General features: G+C 42.4%; 1 protein-coding gene and 1 pseudogene across 2 annotated transcripts in view; one reads left to right on the forward strand and one right to left on the reverse strand.

Moving 5' to 3' along the window:
- The window catches only part of RELN (reelin), a 649,217-nt gene that overhangs the window by 621,666 nt on the left and 4,188 nt on the right, over nt 1-23,363 (forward strand). For both annotated transcript variants that reach the window (XM_066354462.1, XM_066354463.1), the window contains exons 58-63: nt 6,588-6,661; nt 7,504-7,665; nt 8,409-8,566; nt 10,608-10,827; nt 14,500-14,697; nt 15,706-15,804. In XM_066354462.1, the coding sequence (XP_066210559.1) occupies nt 6,588-6,661; nt 7,504-7,665; nt 8,409-8,566; nt 10,608-10,827; nt 14,500-14,697; nt 15,706-15,804 (911 nt within the window). The remainder of the gene's footprint in view (nt 1-6,587; nt 6,662-7,503; nt 7,666-8,408; nt 8,567-10,607; nt 10,828-14,499; nt 14,698-15,705; nt 15,805-23,363) is intronic.
- Nucleotides 32-1,354, reverse strand: LOC136384165 (elongation factor 1-alpha 1 pseudogene; annotated as a pseudogene).

Consider the following 23,363-nt stretch of genomic DNA (forward strand, 5'->3'; position numbering starts at 1 on the left):
AGACTGGGGTGGCCGGTATTGGGCGTAATACTCATTTAGCCTCCTGAGCTTCTGGGCAGACTTGGTGACCGCCAGTTCCAGCTGCCTTCTTGCCCACCCCTCTTATGACACCCACAGCAACTGTCTGTCTCATGTCACAAACAACAAAGCAGCCCACACACATGGGCTTGCCAGGAACCATATCAACGATGGCAGCAGCACCAGATTTCACACACTTTGGGCCACCTTCCGGCTTTTCCCCAAAACAATGATCAATCTTCTCCTTCTGCTCAGCAGATCTGCCAGCACTGTGAGCTGTGTGACAGTCCAGCACAGGTGCACAGCCAGCACTGACTTGGCCTGGGTGGTTCAGGATAATCATATGAGCTGTGAAGCCAGCTGCTTCCATTGGCAGGTCATTTTTGCTGTCACCAGCCACATTTCACAACAAACATCTGAAAGACACATTCCTGACAGTGAAGCCCACAGTGTCCCTCAGAAGAGCTTCACTCAAAGCTTTCAGCAGACTTGGCTTCAGCTGTAACGTTGACTGGAGCAAAGGTGACCACCGTGCCAGGTTTGAGCATACCAGTCTCCACTCGGCCCACAGGGACAGTACCAATACCACCAATTTTGTAGACATCCTGGAGGGGCTGGCACAGGGGCTTGTCAGTGTTCTGAGATGGTGGCAGGATGCAACCCAGAGCTTCAAGCAGCGTGGTTCCTCTGGCACTGCCATCCTTATGGTGACTCTCCGTCCCTTGAGCCAAGGCATGTTAGCACTTGGCTCCAGCATGCTATTGCCATTCCAGCCAGAAACTGGCATAAATGCTACTGTGTCAGGTTGTAGCCAAGTTTCTCAATGTAGGTGCTGACTTCTTTACCAATTTCCTCCTATCTCTCTGCTGTAGGGTGGCTCAGTAGAGTTCATTTTATTAACATCAGCAATCAGTTGTTTCACACCCAGTGTGTAAACCAGGAGGACATGCTCACAGGTCTGCCCATTCTGGGAGATGCCTGCTCCAATTCACCAACACCAGCAGCAATGCTCAGGACAGCAGTCAGCCTGAGCTGTGCCCATAATCCTGTGTTTGATAGTCTCTGTGTTCTGGGGCATCCTGAAGGTCACATAATACTTGCTGGTGTCGACTTTCCACAGGGAGATATCCACACTCACATTCAGCTTTCAGTTTACCCAAAACCCAGGCATTCTTGAAGGAGCCCCTCCCCACCTCAGCAGCCCCCTTCTCAAATTTTCAATGGTTCTTTTGTCAATCCCACCACATTTCTAGATCAGATGGCCAGTAGTGGTGGTCTTGCCAGAAACTATGTGTCCAGTGATGACAGTGTTGATATGAGCCTTTTTCTTTCCCATTTTGGCTTTTATTTAGTGATGGTTTTCATGACACCTGTGTTCTGGTGGCAAACTTTTTGCAAGAAAGCCAGTTATGTAATCTTGATTTCAGTTTCCCAAACCTTGGAAATAAAAAGATCAAATAGGTGCCTCTGTCTCTCTCTCTTTCTCTCTCTCTCTCTCTCTCTCTCTCTCTCCCTCCCTCTCTCTCCCTCCCTCCCTCTCTCTTTCCATGTCCCTCTCAGCCTTTATCTCCCCCCTTCCTTTTATCTTATGCCTATTTCATATATCAACCACTTTGCTTCTTTACTTACCTTTTTTAGTGTATCTTTCCAATTGCCTTTTGTCTCTGACTTCCAAACACAAACCTGTACATTAGCCCAGTTGGAACTTCCCAAATCCTCAAAGATTTTAAAAGAACTCTCAAATCTTTTAAGTGAATAGTGAATATGTATTCATACAAAGGGTGCGAAAGAAAGCATAAGAAGTAATAGATAGAAAGATAAGACAATATCAGTCAATGTGTTTATCATGGCAAAACACACTGAAAGAGAGGGCATTGCAGAAATGCTTGTTATTACTAAATCATCTTAAAGACAAACATCAGTTGCTCTAATGCCCTTATTTAAGATGTGCTGCAATGATGGTTAGTAGTAAAAATCCTTATTAGCAGAAATAAAGGTGTATTGACACTTGGTAGGAAAAATGAGAACTTGTTGTGTAGTGGGTACTGAGTTTCAGTTTTTTAAGATGAAAAAACTCTTCAGATCTGTTAGAAAAAAAGTTATTCACTCTTTTCTTCGGCTGTTCAGTCTCCTTCAGAGACTGGCGTGAGGCAAACTCCCCTCATACTGCCACTCCCAGAAATATCCTTAACCTAGTGGTGTGAAGAATGCCCAAGATCATAGATCACATGCAGTATTCTGCCATCTGTCATTCTAAGCCGCATCCTTCGAGTGTAGGCTTTCCATTGACCAGGCCCATCCTGTGGCCCATGTCAAAGTCACCGTATTTGATTGAGTTGATTGGGGCTTCCTCTTTCACTGCCTCTATCCACTAGATCTGAAGAGACTGACATTTTCTTCTTCAACCAAATCAATTTGTGTTTTTTTTTAAGTTTATACCCAGAAATTTAATAATGTATCACTAAAACCACATATTTAAAAGTCACCATAGACTCTCTACATAATGGCTTTCATCCATTCCTCCTCTTTCCCATTCTCTCTGTGCCATTTGACACTGTTGTCCTTGCCCCCTCCAGCACATGACATTCTCTCTCCCTTTGGCTTCTGGGTCCTCTGCCAGTTCTCCTCTTATCTTCCTGATACCTACCTCTCTCTTTCTCCTTTCTGGCTCCTCCTCTTCCTCCATAAATGTCATTATTTCTTAGTACTCCACCTTGGCTTTCTTCTCTCACCACAATGTTTATCCCTGGCCTCAGGCAGCATCTGTGAGGCCAGCTCTCAGTTCATCCCTGGCCTCAGGCAGCATCTGTGAGTCCAGCTCTCAGTTCATCCCTGGCCTCGGGCGGCATCTGTGAGACCAGCTCTCAGTTCATCCCTGGCCTCGGGCGGCATCTGTGAGACCAGCTCTCAATTCATCCCTGGCCTCGGGCGGCATCTGTAAGACCAGCTCTCAGTTCATCCCTGGCCTCAGGCAGCATCTGTGAGACCAGCTCTCAGTTCATCCCTGGCCTCGGGCGGCATCTGTGAGACCAGCTCTCAGTTCATCCCTGGCCTCGGGCGGCATCTGTGAGACCAGCTCTCAGTTCATCCCTGGCCTCGGGCGGCATCTGTGAGACCAGCTCTCAGTTCATCCCTGCCTCGGGCGGCATCTGTGAGACCAGCTCTCAGTTCATCCCTGGCCTCGGGCGGCATCTGTGAGACCAGCTCTCAGTTCATGCCTGGCCTCGGGCGGCATCTGTGAGACCAGCTCTCAGTTGATCCCTGCCTCAGGCGGCATCTGTGAGTCCAGCTCTCAAATCCTCATAGCCAACCTTGATTCAGTCAGCACAGTTAATTCAGGACTTTAATAGCCTGTGTACATTTCCTCTTCTTTGTCTTATTGCTATCTCAACTCAACATATCTAACAATGAACTTCCTGTCTTCCCTCCCCAAACCAACTCCTCTTCCTGATTTTCCCATTTCTATTAATGGCACTACTTTTCACCTGTTCACCTACTTTGAATTTTAAAGTAGTCTTCAGTTTTTCACTCTTCATATCTAATCATCCACTGCATCTTTTTAATTAGAATTTCCAGTATTCTTGGCACCTGTCCCATCTTCCTTTGTTTGCACTGTTACCACCTCCATCCTGGCCCTCATAAATCAATAGTCATTTTTTTTGTTTTGTTTTGTTTTGTTTTTTTGTATTTTTCTGAAGTTGGAAACGGGGAGGCAGGCAGACAGACTCCCGCATGTGCCCGACCGGAATCCACCCGGCATGCTCACCAGGGGGCGATGCTCTGCCCATCTGGGGCGTCGCTCTGTTGCAACCAGAGCCATTCTAGCACCTGAGGCAGAGGTCATGGAGCCATACTCAGCACCTGGGCCAACTTTGCTCCAATGGAGCCTTGGCTGCAGAAGGGGAAGAGAGAGAGAGAGGAAGGAGAAGGGGAAGGGTGGAGAAGCAGATGGGCGCTTCTCCTGTGTGCCCTGGCCGGGAATCGAACCCGGGACTCCTGCATGCCAGGCTGACGCTCTACCACTGAGCCAACCGGGCAGGGCCAATCAACAGTCCTTCAACTAGTCTCTCCACCTCTACTCTCTCTCCCCTTCCACCTGTCTTCCACAGCACAGCCGGGTTGGTCTTCACAAAGCACAGTCTGAGCACATCATTTCATTGCTCGTGAAATCTTTAATGGCTCCCCACCCCTACCAAATTAAGGCCGAACACCTCAGACTGCAACTCATGGTTTGCCAAACTCAATCCTTCTTCTACTTAAATGTTTTTCTCATGTCTCCAACTCTCAGTCTTTCCATGCTTCAGGGCCAGCTCAAGTACACTGTACTTGATGAATTTTTTTAATTAAAAAATATTTGACATGCTTAAAGGCTTTAATCATTGTAAAAAAAATAGAAGACTGGATAAAGAAGATGTGGTCGCCTGACCTGTGGTGGCGCAGTGGATAAAGCGTCGACCTGGAAATGCTGAGGTTGCCGGTTCAAAACCCTGGGCTTGCCTGGTCAAGGCACATATGGGAGTTGATGCTTCCAGCTCCTCCCCACCTTCTCTCTCTGTCTCTCTCTCCTCTCTCTCTCCCTCTCTGTCTCTCTCTCCCTTTCTCTCTCCTCTCTAAAATGAATAAATAAAATTTAAAAAAAAAAAGATGTGGCACATATACACCGTGGTATACTATTCAGCCATAAGAAATGATGACATCGGATCATTTACAACAAAATGTTGGGATCTTGATAACATTATATGGAGTGAAATAAGTAAATCAGAAAAAAACAAGAACTGCAGGATTCCATACATTGGTGGGACATAAAAATGAGACTAAGAGACATGGACAAGAGTGTGGTGGTTATGGGGGGCGGGGGGAGGGAAGGAGGAAGAGGGGGAGGAGGAGGGGGAGGGGCACAAAGAAAACTAGATAGAAGGTGACAGAGGACAATCTGACTTTGGGTGATGAGTATGCAACATAATTGAATGACAAGATAACCTGGACATGTTTTCTATGAATATATGTACCCTGATTTATTGATGTCACCCCATTAAAATTAATAAAAATTTATTTATTATTATTAAAAAATATATATTTGACATATAATATTATGTAAATTTAAGTTGTATAATATGGTGATTTGATAGATTTATGTACTGTAACCCAGTTGCCTTTAGAGCAAGAGCTAGTCCCTCTCTCACATCACGTGATTGTCACTTCTTAAATGCAGTCTCCTCATGAAGCCGCACAGCACTGTATCTGTTATGATTCCATTTCCATTATTAGAACATGCTTCACATTCTGTCTCTGAAGACAGTTGTTTTATTCATGAGTATGTGGCCTGAAACATTTAGCTCTAATCTTCTCCAGTATCAACCCTGAAATAGGACTTGTTGATTAAGTAAGTGATTAAGACTTAAATTTGAATAATCAAATTTTATAGCATTTATGCATTAATTATTCAAGTACTTAATCACATATAATATGGAAAGCTTTTATTCATATGGAAATGGAAAAACTAAGAATGAACAGTAGGTCATTAAAAATTGCTATTTTTATTTTTTTAAATAAGCAAATAGAATTTTAAGAAAATTAATTGGGATGACATTGGTTAACAAAATTATACAGATTTCCTGTGTACAATTCTATAACACATCATCTGTCTATTGCACTGTGTGCTCCCCACCCCAAGTCTCCTCCATCACCATGTCCCCCTACCCTCCTCTACCTCCCTCAGCCTTCCCCTCCTGCAGTCCCCACACTGCTGTCTGTGTCCTTACCTTTTTCCTCTGCTAATCCCTTCACTTTTCTTACCTAGTCTCCCAGCCCTCATCCCCTCTGCTTATTTCCTGTATGAAAATGTTTTGAACCAGTAATACTTTGAATTTCTTCCCCTTCTATTAATTCTCCAAATGTTACTTTCCTTTTGGCCAATTTATATTCTCCAAATTTATGGTTATTATGTTATACTAATTAAGTAAATAAGAAAAGCATTTTTAAAATCTTATTTCTCATCTCCATGCGAAATTGCATGTTTTTAGCTGAAGTCAAAAGAACGTGTTATTGGATCATGGCCAGCTGCTCTGTAAACACTGCTAGGAATATATATATATATATATTTAGTGAGAGAGACAGACAGATAGGGACAGACAGACAGGAAGGGAGAGAGATGAGAAACATCAGTTCTTCATTGTGGTATCTTAGTTGTTCGTTGATTGCTTTCTCATATGTGCCTTTACAAGGGTGGGGGAGGTGGGGCGGGCTACAGCAGAGTGAGTGACCCCTTGTTCAAGCCAGCGACCTTTGGGCTCAAGCCAGTGACCATGGAGTCAAATCTATGATCCCATGCTCAAGCCAGCAACCCCATGCTCAAGCTGGTGAGCCTGCACTCAAGCCCGTGACCTTAGGGTTTTGAACCTGGGTCCTCAGCATCCTAGGCTGATCCTGTATTTATTGCGCCACCACCTGGTCAAGCTACGAATATTTTTTGATTACTGATGAGGGTCATAATGAAGATCAATTTCTATGTAATGATAGATATTGCTTAATCTTGCCCAATACACACTGATTGTTTCTGTTTGTTTTAGATTGTAGTGGGTTGTGAAGCCACTTCCTGTGGTGACCTTCATTCCGTGATGTTGGAGTACACTAAGGATGCAAGGTTTGTGAAATAACTGTCACATTTCCCCCAGAATTGACTACACAATTCAAATGGTTGTCTATTTTTAAAGCAACTGTTTGTAGAAGAACAGTATTTTGTATTAAAAATGTCATTTCATGTGTATTTCACATGTATAAATTTCATTTATATAAAATTTACACATCTTATTTTCAAATTTTTTCTTCAAATCAAGAAAAATCTATTTTTATACTAAGCTGTGGCCAACAAACTTTACATTTTAAAATAAGTGAGACACTACATTCGTCTTCAAAGTAGAGCCCTCTTTTATTCACATTGCTCATTTTCAACCAACCTTAACAAAAATTTAAGTCTATACAAAGGATCTAAATACACCAGAGTCACATCTCCTAAAGCGTAGTAGCCGTATCAAATAAGTCTGACACAGGCAGGTACCTCCTCAGGTCTGACACAGGCCAGGTACCTCCTCAGGGTGTGGCTAGGCCTGTCTCCCACCACCACGTTTAAAATGAGTTATCCTGAGTTAGGTTTGGTCAGACAGAGAATTTTGTCAGTTGACTCCAGGTATGATTCCGGTAACAGTATCAGTGGGAGGAAGCGTTAGAATACAGCACCATGAATGCTGTTGTTTTATTCTATTGTCTGTAAATATATCCATGTGCTTGTAAAGAGTGACAGTAGTTCTTGCGTGAAATTATTTCCAATTTTTCTTTTTATTGTCTATACTTATAAATATGTATAGGAAATAGGAAATTTACATTGAAATATCTTAATTGGACCAAACCCAAAGCATTAAGTTCACATTAGCCAGGTCATACGTTTCCCTTAAGAGCTGGTTAATGCAGCCTCATTGGTTTCTGCAGGTCTGACTCCTGGCAGCTCGTCCAGAGCCAGTGTCTTCCCTCCTCCTCGAACAGCATCGGCTGTTCTCCCTTCCAGTTCCACGAAGCCACCATCTACAACGCTGTCAACAGCTCAAGCTGGAAGAGAGTCAGCCTTCAGCTGCCTGACCATGTCTCCTCCAGGTAGGTTGCATACTAAGGTAAGCGTTGTAGAATTAGCTGGCAGTCTCTATGGAGCTCACACAGGGTGCTGAGAACCACTGATAACATGGGGCTGGAGCTTCAGCTGCAGCCCTAGTATATCCCCTCTCCTCTCCTCCTTGCAACAACCTGTGCCCCAAAATGGCAATTACGTGTCCCAAGGAGAACTAGGAAGAAATGAGCCTTATCTGTAGATGAGTCATAGATCTCAGATTTTCTTTTGGCTAAATACCACAGCACATGGCAAACTCAGTCACAGCCCCAAACCACAGATCGCCAAGACCTGGAGCTGCCACCATATCTTCCCCAAGGTTCTGTTCTCATTCTGGGTACAGACCTCCTCTGGGACATGCAGTGTGGGTCACATTACAAGAGTCACCAGATAGACATAATGGAGTACAGTCTTCTAGAACAACATTCATTTTACTCACAGATTTAGAAAATGGTGTACCTCTATAGGAAAATGGGTACAGAATAATTACTGAATAGAATAGGACCTACACATAGAATTTCCAGGGAAGGCTCAGTTTTCAGAATAGCATTTTGGGGTATACTCCCAAAGTCTGAGGAGCGTGCATCCACTCACTCTGCCCCTTGGTGCCTGAGGGAGGAGCTGAGGAAGCCCTTTTCTCAGAAATAGGCCCCATTCCCAGGGCTCAGGCTGGACACTGCGTGGGAAATACCTGCCTACTGAATCTCTCCTGTTCTCTGTGGGGGGCTTTCAGTGCAACGCAGTTCCGCTGGATCCAGAAGGGGGAAGAAAGCGAGAAGCAGAGCTGGGCGATTGACCATGTGTACATCGGCGAGGCCTGCCCCAAGCTCTGCAGCGGCCACGGGTCCTGCACCACGGGCGCTGTCTGCATCTGCGACGAGAGCTTCCAAGGTGGGCCCCAGGCTGCTGTGTGTATACAAGAGGGCATGAGGTTCTCTATCACAACATGCATCCAAAGGCCACTGGGAGATGGAGGGAAACTCCAACCTGAGGGCTTTGGGGTAGATGGCATACTCTTTGATCACTAAGTAATTTATCTTTGGAATGAATTATCAAGGATAATGTAATGCTCTGTTCCCAGAGGTATTTTTTAATGCAAATTTTACTCACTCAGGAATCCCAGAACACCTCATGTTGCCTATCTTCCATATGACTCCTTGCCCCCACTCCTGCCGCCTGCATTTTTATTTCCACTTCGGGGCCTCTCTCCTTCCCATCCCTGGGGACTTTGCCAATATTCCTTCTCTCTCATAGCCTCTCCTAACAGCATCTCTCCCCAAGATGTTCTATTTCCCAAGTCACTTTATCACAAAAAGCTTTCATGACTCAAAAAACAAAACAAAACTGTTTTTACTGCTTGAGTTTCTAGGAGCTAAGGTACTTGGGACAGAGTACCTGCTCAGCTTCCACCATCATAGGAAATTGCCATTGGTCACTGGAAGGCCTGCAGCCCAGCTCTCCTTGGATGCAGTATTTCTAACAGCAGTCACTTTACATAATTAGCATCATGTTCTCAGAGCCTAACTCCACTGATAGCAATGCTCAGCAAATCTCTTTTGAAGGAATTCGTGCATTGTTTTATGCTTTACTATTTACACAGTATCCATCAATCAATAGGCAGTCATTTACTGGTTATGATAGCCCAGGGAGTTAGGTAACATAGTCATTCCCACTTCACAGGTACAGAAACGGAGACAGGGAGATTAAGTGAACTCCCTGAGGTCACAGAGCTAGTAAGTGTCAGAATGAAGACTGGTACTCAGGTGGTTCTCTCCAGCCAGCCTTGCTGTCTCATAACTGAAAGACTTATCCAGAGGGGACCAGAGTTATGCAACTTCCCCAAGCATGCAGTGCAAGAATCCATAGATTTGAATTCTGGAGTAGAATCTATTCAATAGTTAGATTCCTTGGCTGATGCTATACTGATCACAAAAATTAGGGGATATTTTAAAATGAATATAAAGTGATAAAATAAAATATCCCCTAATTTTTATAAGCAGTATATTTCCTTGCCTACAAATGAAATGAGTGTGATTAATGTAGACTGCTGCGTATTTCTGATACTCGAAAGTATTTTGCGGTCATCTTTTTCCCGTTCTCATTACTGCTGAAACTGGCTGGGTCTGTGTGTGTACTAGCTGGAGTATTTAAACTTTAGGAAATGAGCAGATCAGATGTCTCACAAGGAGTCCTAAGTATCTGGAATTTTCCCTCTCCCCAATCCAACAGAACTCTGTGACCTGTAGATTTCAAACTCTTGTGACATTTAGGGAAGTTGGGCTGTTCAAGTCAAGGGCAAACGCAGGCACATACACATTTGCTAATGTAGCATCTTTCCTAAATGCCGTGTTTCCTCCCACTGGTCTCTCAGGGACACTTCCAGTTTATTCGCTATGCATTTACCCCAGCTTCATGACCGAATATGTTATGTGTGCTGAGCATTGTGCTGGGTGCTAGAATTCAACAGTGAATTAAATACAGACTCTGCTCTCAAGAATCCTCAAGCCTAGAGCTAGAAGAACAAGAACATAATTTATCTTATTTTCTGTCACAAAGTCATACTAAGGGAAAAGATATTAGGTTAGCCTCTCGTTGCAGGGCGAGAGCTCCCTGCAGGGACCCATCATTGGTAAACACGCAGGCCTGGCTAGATGCAGTGGCATTTAAATAATAGTTTTACATGAGCAGGAAGTATATTAGCAACTACATAATTTGGTAAACATCGACTCAGAAATAATGGGATTTTTAAACAATGTTAGCCAATAATTGCTAAAATAAAAGAGGAACATTTATTTCAGGGAGTCTATACCTGCTTGGAATTTTGTCATTCCTACAGTAACAGTGGATTCGACCTGAAACCGAATGCCTGTTCTTCATCTTTGATGATGCTGTTTGTTGCAGCTCATTTGTGTGATTGTTTCCTTCCCTCTAGGTGATGATTGCTCTGTTTTCAGTCACGATCTTCCCACTTACATCAAAGATAATTTTGAGTCAGCGAGAGTCACTGAGGCAAACTGGGAGACCATTCAAGGCGGAGCGATCGGGAGCGGCTGTGGGCAGCTGGCGCCCTACGCCCACGGATACTCTCTCTACTTCAATGGCTGTCAAGTACGGCAAGCTGCCACCAAGCCTCTGGATCTCACTCGAGCGAGGTAACGAAAATCCCGTGTTGTAGTTCAGACATTGAATCCGTCGCAAAACCGTGGTCACTGTTCCCTGTCTGTTAGACATGATCATGAACTCATTGGCACAGATGTCACCTACAGTAGGAAAGTCAGCATCATTTGAATTTAGTATGAAGAAGCATTATGTTTTCACAACTCAGAATTATGATTTGCTTACATTTGTTGTAGTATTACCTCATTGTAAGGCCAGTAGTCGTGGCCATCGTGGCCATGCACATGCAGGTTCATTTTTAATTAGGACAGATGGTAAAGAAAGAGTGGAGCCAAAGAATGGTGGGCCATTCCTTTATTAAAGTCTCACAGCGGCCGACGAGCAAACACACAGGGAAAACACTTCCCTCTCATTCATTCAGAGCTCCCAAAGCCCTGACACATTCTCTGGTTTCACAACCAGGAGAATCTTCTCCGGTTCCTCCTAGAATCAAAGGCCTCCCCAGTCCCAAAGCCCCTCAGCTCTGGTTCCCCATCTGCACAGATTGCATTCTCTCACAAACTGGCTTCTTCTTCAGCCCTCTGCAGTCTCGCAGCTCTCACTCTCCAAAAATGGGTTCTCTCTCCTTCACAAGCTTTCTGAGTGAAAACCTCTCCTCCAGCAAACATTAGCAAGACAATGGGCCTTCCCAAGCAGGAAGGTAATTTGCAATTTCACAGATCACATACTTGGCGCTGCCCAGTGCCATTTCTTAACACTAATCAACACATTGTGCACCTTAAATTTACACAATGTTTTATGTCAATTATATCTCGATAGAGTTGCAAAAATAGGTAATAAGTAAAAAGTAGGCTATAGGTAATCTAAGTTGATAATTTAATGTTGACCATTTGCAAGCATATGAATGTAGATGGAGATGTGAAGCCAGCAATGTGCGGTCACACAAACGTACTGTATTTCCCGGGTATAAGATGCACTTTTTTCAAAATATTTGGGGTCTATAAACTGGGTGCGTCTTATACAGTGGTTGTAGTTTTTTTTTACTTGCATTTCCCGCTTTTTCCCGCTTGTTTTTGCACTCATTGTTGAAGACAGGGATTCATCATCAGACATAGATGAGGACAAGCTAATGGATGGGAGTTTTGATGGTGATGAGGAGTTGTATGAATTTTATGATGAGTAAAACTTGAGTTCAATAACTTTATGTAATACTTTTTTTTCAAATTTTGGGCCCCAAAATTAAGGTGTATCTTATACATGGGAGTGTCTTATACATGGGGAAATATGGTATATCTGTATTTAGCATATGTAGTTATAGTAGGTAGACATGGAGCATGGATGGATGGATGAGAACTTTACAGGTGCTGTGGGAGCTGCATATCAATGCAGAATGAAGTGGGCAGAGACTGCAAATCAACTAGGGAAGTGATAGAGAAAGAGACCCAAGCAGGGTGGGATTTCCTCCCCACCTGGCCCTTCCAGCTCTGCCACCTTAGCCAGTGCAAACACAGCTATCTGTGTGTGTAATTCACAAAGAGATTACAAGGCTCTTTAAAGGTTGCCACATACTGGATTAGAATATTACCTGAAAGCTGAAAAGAGTTCGTAGCTAGCTACGAGTATATTTGAGAATAAGATAATTGGTTAATAAGAGTGTTGATGTTTACCTTTTTTTTTTTTAGTTTCACTATTGTTAGACTTTATTTATTTTGTTTAATTTTTAAGTGAAAGGAGGGGAGATAGATTCTCTCATGTGCCCCAACCAGGATCCACCTGGCAACACCCATCTGGGGTCGATGCTTGGACCAACTGAGCTATTCTCTCTGCCCAGGGCCAATGCTCGGACCAACTGAGCTATCCTCAGTGCCTGGGGCTGATGCCACTGGCTGCAAGAGGGGAAGAGAGAGAGAAAGGGGAGAGGGAGGAGAAGAGAAGCAGATGGCTGCTTCTCATGTGTGCCCTGACCCAGGGGATCAAACTCAGGATGTCCACGTACAAGGCCAATGCTCTATCCATTGAGTCAACCAGCCAAGACCCTTTTTAATTTTAATTTTTAATTTATTGTGTGACATGGTTTCAAGTGTCCCACTCAATATAACACCCTCCACACACTGCATCGTGCCCCCCATGCCCCGTGCAGTCTCTTCCCCCCATATGCTCCCCCTTTCTTCCCCTCCCCTGACCTCTTCCCCCTTGTCTCTCTAGCTATTGCTACCCTGTTATCGGTGTCTGCATGTTATGTATATATTATTTTGGATAATCCCTTTACCTTCTTTGATCCCATCCCCTCATCCCCCTTCCTTCTGACAGCTGCTCTTCTGCTCCCTGTGACCCTGCCTCTGTTTCTAAGAATGTGGATGTTTTCTTGAGGTTTTTCACTTTAGAAAATAAAAGTAATATATTTTCAGAAGCAGAAAGACAGGTTCAGAAACTTTCAATATGATAAACAATCAAAATATAATAAAATTAATTCCTGTATGGTAACCATGGAAATGCCAAAAGTTATGTCCCCCATCCCATTTTTTGCTACCAGACAGATGTACTTAATCTAGAGACAACCTGCTGTTTTCCTCGATGATCCCATTAGAGCTACAACTAGCTGCTTAGTCTACAGTTACACCCATGTTGTACAGGGAACTTTGCTTTAAATTAATTTACGCACTGAACCAGTTTTAAGCCTAGTGCTTTATTTGCTCACCTACCCTGATTGGGATCATTCTGCTAATCACTGAGGATATATCTCCTGTTTTTAAATACTGTGTCTTCTGTGGGCAAGGACGCCTGTGGAAAACGCAAGGACACGTCAAACAACAGCAGGCGTGGTCCAGACCTGTGCATCTCACTCAGTTTTCCCTCCGCTATGATCTCCAGACATCCTGTCCTAAACAGACATGACGATTTATCCTTGAGTAGCTGCTGTTCAGCTTGGAGCTGTTTGTAAGAAAGTATGTGGTGTAAATATTGTGGTTTTATTTCTGGTCCTCTGCGTGTCCTCAGATGCCCGTTTGGCCCATAGAATGGAGGATATTTCAGGTGAAATATTCTAACAAGACTTCTAACATCACAAAAAAGAGAACAGATCTTTGAGAGTCATAATTGTTTTCTTTGTGTAGAAAACCAGCCTTTTCAAGGTTATTTTTATATGTATGCTGTAAAAGATAATATAAACATTTTTTTTTTTTGTATTTTTCTGAAGTTGGAAATGGGGAGGCAGACAGACAGACTCCCGCATGCACCTGACCGGGATCCACCCGGCATGCCCACCAGGGAGCGATGCTCTGCCCATCTGGGGCATCGCTCTGCCGCAATCAGAGCCATTCTAGTGCCTGAGGCAGGGGCCACAGAGCCATCCTCAGCGCCCAGGCCAACTTTGCTCCAATGGAGCCTTGGGTGCGGGAGGGGAAGAGAGAGACAGAGAGGAAGGAGAGGGGGTGGGGTGGAGAAGCAGATGGGCGCTTCTCCTGTGTGCCCTGGCCGGGAATCGAACCCGGGACTCCTGCATGCCAGGCCAATGCTCTACCACTGAGCCAACCGGCCAGGGCCAATATAAACAAATTTTACTACCAATGTGCTTCAGTCACAGGACTGGATGCTTCTATTTTCACTATATTATGAACTAGAGAATTATAGACTTTAAGAACAAAAGTGTAACTCCTTCACTACTTCCCGTCTCTTGTTTGAAGATGATTTCCCTTGTGTTTTTTTAGCAAAATCATGTTTGTTTTGCAAATTGGGAGCATGGCGCAGACAGACAGCTGCAACAGTGACCTGAGCAGCCCAAACACGGTGGACAAGGCCGTGCTGCTGCAGTACAGCGTCAACAACGGCCTGGCCTGGCACGTCATCGCACAGCACCAGCCCAAGGACTTCGCCCAGGCCCGGCGAGTGTCGTACAACGTCCCCCTGTGAGTGGCCTGGACGCAAGGCCTTGTCTCACACAGGGTCCCTGAGAATCAGAGTTTGAGCTAGAAGTTGGGTGAAGTTAAAGGACCAATACCACAAACATGAATGATGTCAGAACCAAGATTAACCCAACTCCAAAGTTGCGTTACTCTTTCCTACGAGAACAACAAGCAAAAATTGAAGCAAGGAATAGGGCAAGAGGGAATGGAGAATAACAGTGGTGCTTTTTGCATATATTTCTCTAACTGGTATTTCTAGTCATTTAGGAAACAACAGTTTTGATATTCTTTTTTTTTTTTTTTTTTTTTTTTTTTTGCATTTTTCTGAGGCTGGAAATGGGGAGGCAGTCAGACAGACTCCCGCATGCGCCCGACCGGATCCACCCGGCACGCCCACCAGGGGCGATGCTCTGCCCATCTGGGGCGTTGCTCCTTTGTAACCAGAGACATTCGAGCGCCTGAGGCAGAGGCCACAGAGCCATCCTCACAGCCCGGGCTATCTTTGCTCCAATGGAGCCTCGGCTGCAGGAGGGAAAGAGAGAGACAGAGAGGAAGGAGAGGGGGAGGGGTGGAGAAGCAAATGGGCGCTTCTCCTGTGTGCCCTGGCCGGGAATCGGACCTGGGACTCCTGCATGCCAGGCCAATGCTCTACCACTGAGCCAACCGGCCAGGGCCCAGTTTTGATATTCTACTGTGTCACTTTTGCTTCTGACACAGTGCCCAGCACACAGAAGGCATAGCCATGCTTGTTGCTTGAATATGTTGCTCTTCCCAGTACTAGTGTAGCAAGGGGAGTAAGGGAAAGAGATATACAAGTATTACAAGTCCTGGAGTACTCAACAGAATTTAATGTTGCTCAGGAGAGTACTGTGACCTAAGCAAGTCTGAATCCCATATTCAAAGTACGGTTGAGTTAGATTAGCCTATTATACTTGAAGTCTGGAAGTCACATACCAGAAAGTCCTCTGTTTTCTACTGTATAACTTCTTTGTCCTTCTATCTGTGACCCAGGGAAGCGCGGATGAAAGGGGTTTTATTGCGCTGGTGGCAACCACGCCACAATGGAACAGGTCATGATCAATGGGCTTTGGACCACGTGGAGGTCGTCCTGTGAGTATCTGATACGTAGCATCCCAAATTCGTGTTAGGAAGGTTTGAGATTCCTTTGGTATGGCATGCTCCTTAATTCCAAAAGGCTGTTCCTGAAGAGACACCCACAGGTTTTTGGCGTATGCTCTTCGGCAACTGCAATCTGTAATTCAAGTCAACATGAAATAATAAAGCCCCAAAAGTGATTTAATGTACCTGCAAACACTCAGTAAGCAAGAGCTTTATAGAAGAATTTGACGATATTAGTTAAATTGAATCAAATGAAAGTCTCCAGAGAAATGGGAAATGATGTCTTCATCAGATCTGGGCTGCCTTGTAAATGAGATGACCTCCCGAACAAGGAAATGATCTGTATTGGTTGATCTGCAAAATATTACTAGTTAAGGTGCCCAATTGCAAACACCTGTCTCAACCACAGATGCCTGAGGCATTTCATGCATTTAATGACACTGTTTCTACTGGAACAAAGAATTTATGGTTTCCAAGTCCCCCTGACCAGTCCCAGCACCTGACAAGTGAAGGGTGTTCCCCTTTGGTTTCTCCCGTGTAATAAGGTTGGCCCCACTCACCGAGCCGGGTTGACTGTTCTAAGAGAGATGACCTGCTTTTTCTCTAACAATCTAGTCCCTGTAGAACTGGAGTGCTTATGTCTCGACGGGTTCGGACCGATGGCTCCAAGTGGTTGGCAAGGAGAGGCGAATCTTCTCGGTAGATAGGTTCAAATGTTCATTCTGTTTACCAAACCAAAAATGAAATCAGTCCCTTGGCTGATTTCAGTCATTTTGAAAGCAAATTTAAATAATTAATTGGTAGGAAAACTACCAGATTTGTTTTCTTTCGATCATAGCCATGAGCTGAATTTTTCAGTCTTGGTTAGCCTTTGTCTTAGTTTTCACTGAGGCACCTGCTTGCATGGCATCCATGTCAACCCCAAACCCGAGAGTAACCCAGTCCCTACACAAGCCCCCCACTGTGCGCTCTGCTGCTTTGGACAACTTGCTGGGCTCTGCCTCTACAAGACAAAGTTGAAGTTTAAAATAACAGTCCAAACTCATTTGAATCAACGTATGAGGCTGATGTTTTACTTCAATGTTAATTTCCTCAGACTACATTAATCCAGGAGAATAGATAACCTGGTTTCTGAAGTGAAAACATATATAGTAAGACCAGAGAGAGGTGTCCAAATAGACCAGAACCCATTGCTAGAGCCACTCGGCCCTGGCTGCTTTCTCCGGAGCAGCACCGCTCAATCTGACTGAACGTCAGAATCCCTTCGGGGCTTTGGAAGCACCCACAGCACCCCAGTGCCCAGGCTCATCCCTACGATCTGACTGAACGTCAGAATCCCTGCGGGGCTTTGGAAGCATCCACAGCCTCCCAGTGCCCAGGCTCATCCCTACGATCTGACTGAACATCAGAGTCCCTCTGGGGCTTTGGAAGCACCCGCAGCACCCCAGTGCCCACGCTCATCCCTACGATCTGACTGAATGTCAGAATCCCTCCGGGGCTTTGGAAGCATCCACAGCACCCCAGTGCCCAGGCTCATCCCTACAATCTGACTGAACGTCAGAATCCCTGCGGGGCTTTGGAAGCATCCACAGCACCCCAACGCCCAGGCTCGTCCCTACAATCTGACTGAACGTCAGAGTCCCTCTGGGGCTTTGGAAGCATCCACAGCACCCCAGTGCCCAGGCTCATCCCTACGATCTGACTGAACGTCAGAATCCCTCTGGGGCTTTGGAAGCATCCACAGCACCCCAGTGCCCAGGCTCATCCCTACAATCTGACTGAACGTCAGAATCCCTGCGGGGCTTTGGAAGCATCCACAGCACCCCAACGCCCAGGCTCGTCCCTACGCAGGATTTGATTTTAACTGATCTGCAGTGGCACCTGAGTGTCAATCTTTTTTAAAAAGTACCTCTTTTTCCAAAGCAGTCTTTTTTAAAAACTTGATTCTAATAGGTTGAGAATCAAACAGAGTCAATGACCACTATATAACTTTCAAGTCTCTTGCTAAGACAATCTACACTAGAGTGGCTTCCTGTGCCTGACAAAGCATAGCCAACTCCTATGGAAACTTAACAATCCTCCAAAGAAGGCAGGATGCAAATACTGCCCTTAGATAGCATAACAATTCTAATATATCATATGTTGGAGTAGATATTTCTTCTTCTGCCACCCAGCCGAGCAATTGCAGTTACCTATTTTGGATTTCAGAGGTATATAATCACCATACCCCCCCCCAAACTACAGTTAAAGAGTAAGTAGGGTCGGAAGTGCAAATATGTTCCCTGGTATGAAAGAAACCCTCATGACGTAGAAGCAGAACTCTGTCCTCGGCTCCCTGTTGACCTGCTGTCCAGAGACACTCAGCACATCAGCTCCACCACACAACCCCCAAGGAAACCTTCTGCAATACCTGGTGTCCCTATTCATTTTTATAAGCAGCCACCAGCATTGTGGTATTATTATAAAGATCAAGTTCAGGTTATGTGAAATCTATCACATTGATTACACCTATTGCTTCTGCTATTTTTCTGGAGCAATAATCTGTATTTGTAAAGACTTTTATCCCAGCTCCAGACTTTAATACTTGGAAGAATGGTAACTTACCAGGCACCTGTGCCCTTGTTCTGCATGACCGTCTCAGACACTCGGCACCAAAACCTGTCAAGTGATAAACCACCTTTACACACATGCGCTTTTGAGTGGTTGGAGTTCTAGTCAGCATCTTCTTTCGGTGAATCATTTAATATTATACCTTTATACATATCACCATATCATTTTATTTACATATTACACATACACATATAATTTTAAAAGCAAATATTATCTCTTTAATGACAATTTAAATATTTATTAAAATTAAAGGACTTTATTTTTTATCATCTTTTGGAGAGAAATACTTCAAGAAGCTGAGTTAAAAAAATGAGTTGTTTAAAAAAACACAATACAAAGAATATATATTTTTAGAAATATGTTTTTGATGCTTTGCTCTTGCCTTAGGAGTGAACTATTTATGCCACTGGGCCTTTTCAAAGCATTTCTCTTCAGAAGAGTCACAAAAAGTCTTGAGGCTTTCAGTAATGAATGTGCTATTGGTAGCCACACAAAATAGTTACTTCAACTCATTGATTTTTATGAGCTTAAAATTTAAAAGTTTCAGAGAATTCAGAAAAATAAAATATAATAATTTTTCCAGCATGTCTTCCAACCAAATGAGGCGCAAGGGAGCTCGCCAAGGTTCATGTGCTGACTCACAAATATTACGAGTTAGAACTCTGCTACCATCGATGTGTAAGAAAAAGAAGGGTAGAATACTCCCAGAAATTTGTATGAATTTAGAACATCCTCTCTCTTCACTATACGTTTGTATAATATCATTTTGTTACATAAACTAGTAATGTTAACTCCTCCAGTGTGGGGGGAGAGGAGGAGACGGAGGTCCCTATCTGAAGAGATACAAGCCCCACCTAATTGAACACTGCCAATATGTTTTTGCAACTAATGGTTTGAGGTCAACACTTTTGAATGTATTTCCTTTCCTGAGTGAAGACTGGCCTTAATCTAGCTTCACTGCCATCGTTTTCTCGTGCACATGCAGTGAGGACACATGCTAAAAACCCCGAGAGAAAAGAAGCTGGTCATGCATGGTATCTTGAACTTAACCACAGTACTGCCCGTATTAACCAGGAAGATAGATGGATTTGATGAGAACAAATTCAGCACTTTTAAAAGTATTTCAAGGTTTAGGAATTCATCCTAAATTAATAAGATGCATATGTTTTTACTTTAATGGTTTAATTTTAAAATACTCCCTGTGGAAGGATTTGAGTTTCATAAATATGGATACACAGAATGACAAGCCTCCACCGTAGAGATAAAAACCGCCATTCAGCATTTAACAAGCAAAGTCACTTACGCTTGTTGCTAGAGTAAGAGTGTTATTTTCCCACTCTGATGTTTTTCAATAAGACCTGCACTTCACGAGGATTAGCCCCTGCTAATCTGACAGAACAGATGAACCAAGATGACAGATCACTCTCTTCCAGCCTCACTAGCTTATAAAAATTTCTCACTCCGTAAAGCCTGAATGATGTAGCATAACACAGTCATTGACAATCAAGTGTCAGAAACCTGACTTCTCTGAATTCACTTGCTAGTGTAGAACATTTGTTTTTCAGTAAATGTTTGTGAATACATTTGGGCAGATCCCTCACAAGATCCATGCTGGTGGGATTCTTCTTAGGATAAAAGAGCATTCTTTGTCTTAATTTTTTTTTTGGTTGGACACTCATGCTTCTATCCTAAGAATCTCCCTCACCAAACTGCATTTCATTCACGCATCACATTTCCTGTGTACGTGTCTGAGTCACAGCTGTCATTGTATAAGAGAGGGGCCAATTTTTGCATGTGTACCTTGAAAGCTAATTGCTCAGTAAAGAGTGAGCCTGTGTGAATTGATTTATGGAAAAGTAAATTATTACCACATTTAATGAAAATTGAAAACCAGTATGTTGCTAACTATGGTCTTAAATGCATTCATCCAGTTTTAATAATACGTGTTCCATCGTGACCATCCCTTTATGCCGTTCATTATCAAGATACTGTCGCATTTTTGGCACAAATGATTTATGGAGATGAGCGTATTACATTTGTTGCAAAACATATTTATCCTTTATTAAATTTGACTTATCTGACATAGAGGACTTCTACATTTTTAAAAGCCCATTCCTTAATATATTCAGGAATAAGCATTTTCTAAAATATAAATAATTTAAAAATCAAATAATAAAATTAATGGTAGTTATTAAGCCAGTACTTTCATATTTATACTTTGTATGCAACATTTATGCCAAATGTAGTCCTATAGCTACATGTACCTTGACATACGGTTATGAGCGATATTGCATGTTGCATTACATAGAAAAGTTAAATATATGTATATATTAGGTATAGAAGAATAAGGAATAACATCTTTAATTTTTATTTTCAAAAGAGATGAAAAATCCTATATTGCGCCTAAACCTGATCAGACTTTTATGACTAATCACAGTGCTGCATGCTTTGAAAGGCATTTTTTAACTTGTGTTATATTTCATTATTTGCTGTCACTGGTTTTCTACTAGAGTAAGGTAAGTCCTCTTACTAATTCTGCGGTACTATTTACTAAGTTTCATCGCTGTACCTACGTTAACTGAGAAGTTTTATTAAAGACCTTTGCAGTTGGAAAAAAACCAAAGTTACATATGATACTGATATATACAAGACCCCTTGAGACCTACTTTGAGAATTATTAGTTGTGGTAATTCTCAAGAGTATACAATATTGGACACAACAGCATAGACCAGAGTGCTAGTCAGCACTCCTTCATTGGGAAGCAGCTTGACTCTGTGCCCAGGACTGTATGAAGTGCTCTTGAAATGGTCACAGTTTATCCATTTGTTACCAGGGGAAAGTGGAAACAGAAACGTGTGGGAAAAGCTAGCAGTCTGATTAAATGTCTGTTGTCTTTTAAAAGATGGATTGGGCTGCTGATGTGTGAAGATGCCTTATTTCTCAATCCTATTCTAAATTAATAAATGAATTGGCAAAAGGGAGCGGATTTATTCACAATATGTGTCAGTTCTAGGTTTTTCTTAGGTAAGATTGGCCTTTTTAACATATTTCTGTTAGTCCCCCTAATGGAGATATTAGGGAAGAAGGTAAAATGTTATCATTCATTAAACTACCTGTAGCCCATTATGCTACAAGTTTTCATTTCATCCTTACAACTCTGAGGTACAGATATGAGTCTCATTTCACAAAGGAAACATGAAATCATCAACATTTGTGACCTGTCTGAGCCCACACTTATGAACATGCAGCTGAACAACATGACAGGCCACTGGATTCTTATTTCTGCATTTATATAAAGCAGTATTTATTTATCATATGTTTTGATGATAAATAAATTAGTTACTGATCAGTAAAAATGCCTAAATTTCTATGAGCTCAAAGTATGTCTCCTAAGATTCTATCTTTCCCATTTCTTTTAGAATCTATTAAAAATTAATTGCATTTTTTCCATAATAATGAATTACCTAAGATAGTGGCTCCAGTGAAGAATAACAGTTCAAAAGAGCACAGAGTCGCTAGTTCATGACAGATCTTGCAATATCCATATTTCCTAAGCAGCAATACAGAAGCGTTTTATAGTTTCATACACCACTTCAGTCCCTAAACTTCTTAAGTAATAATGAGAATTTAAGTTAGCATTTCTAAGAAGTCATTGATGTTCATTCTCCCATCTTTCTGTGACTTACCTATCATGGGAGAATTTTAAAATGGACCTAGTTCTGTCCACGGCCAAAGCAAATTCATGTCAAGTAACATAGTTAATATGCCTTGAAATGAACATTATCTGCTTTCATTGGAATTATAATAAAAATTACTTTTCCTATAATTGCAGAAAGAAATCTTTAAAATTCAATCACACCTAGTATTATTTTGGTTACAAGGTTATCAATAGCTATACCTCTATGTGTATCATTAACAAAAACAGGCTCACAAATCTGCTCCACACAAAAAATAAATGAGATCTTTTAAACTTATTTAAAATTTCCCTAATGCCCAATCATGTAAGTTAGACAGTTTTAAATCCACAATAAACTGTTTAATAACTATGTCAGTTTATTAGTGGTCCTAGAAGCAGACAGCATTTTAGTACAGCTTGTCATGGTGCTTAATTTTTAAAAGCTTATGAACTGGAAAAACTGCTTCATTAGATTTCAACTGAACTTACTCCAAAGGTATTTATGTCTTACATACAAAATTACTAGTCAGTCTCAAGGATGCTTTGAAATGTGGCAATCTTTAATGTGACTATATCAACACCAGGCACCTATTGTAAACATCTATAGTGAATGCTATCTGCATATTAACATCTGCAGGAATCCAAAGATATGCTACTGATACATGAATTTATTTAAAATTAAAATAGTGCCCAGTAACTCAGAATGTCCCTAAATTAGATATAAGCTTCCATGCTGGAACGATAAGCAAGGCATTAAAGATCTAAAACTTGTTAATATCTATTTTCTCACATATAAAAATGGAGAATTTAAATCAGTCCATAATACTTAGTTATATGGAGAAGTTGCTTTAAAGCTATTAAACATGCACGTCAATTTTTGTTTAAATGTTCCTTTGTTCCATTGAAATAACTATATATATCTTGTGTTCTGAGTTTATCTTTTTTTCATGTAAGATATTTTAACTATTTTAAATTCTTTTTTAGTACCTTATATCTTAAAACATGTTTTCAACAGAATAATTTTCATTGCTTTAACTTTGCAATTATTCTTTATAGTTAAAGAGTAATGATTTACAACAGGAATCCAATCAGTAAGTCATCAAAAGGTCCACAAACATGTCTTGACCACCCACTGGTGAGGCAGGAGACTGAGGGCTATGGTGAGGGGCGGGGGTACAGGCTGCCACGCCAATGTAAGTTTAGTCATGGGAGCCAAGATCTGAACACAAATAGTCTCCATTCAAAAGCAGAAAGTGAGCGCCAT

The sequence above is a fragment of the Saccopteryx leptura genome, chromosome 12 (genome assembly GCF_036850995.1).
Source record: "Saccopteryx leptura isolate mSacLep1 chromosome 12, mSacLep1_pri_phased_curated, whole genome shotgun sequence".
Classification (NCBI taxonomy): Eukaryota; Metazoa; Chordata; class Mammalia; order Chiroptera; family Emballonuridae; genus Saccopteryx; species Saccopteryx leptura.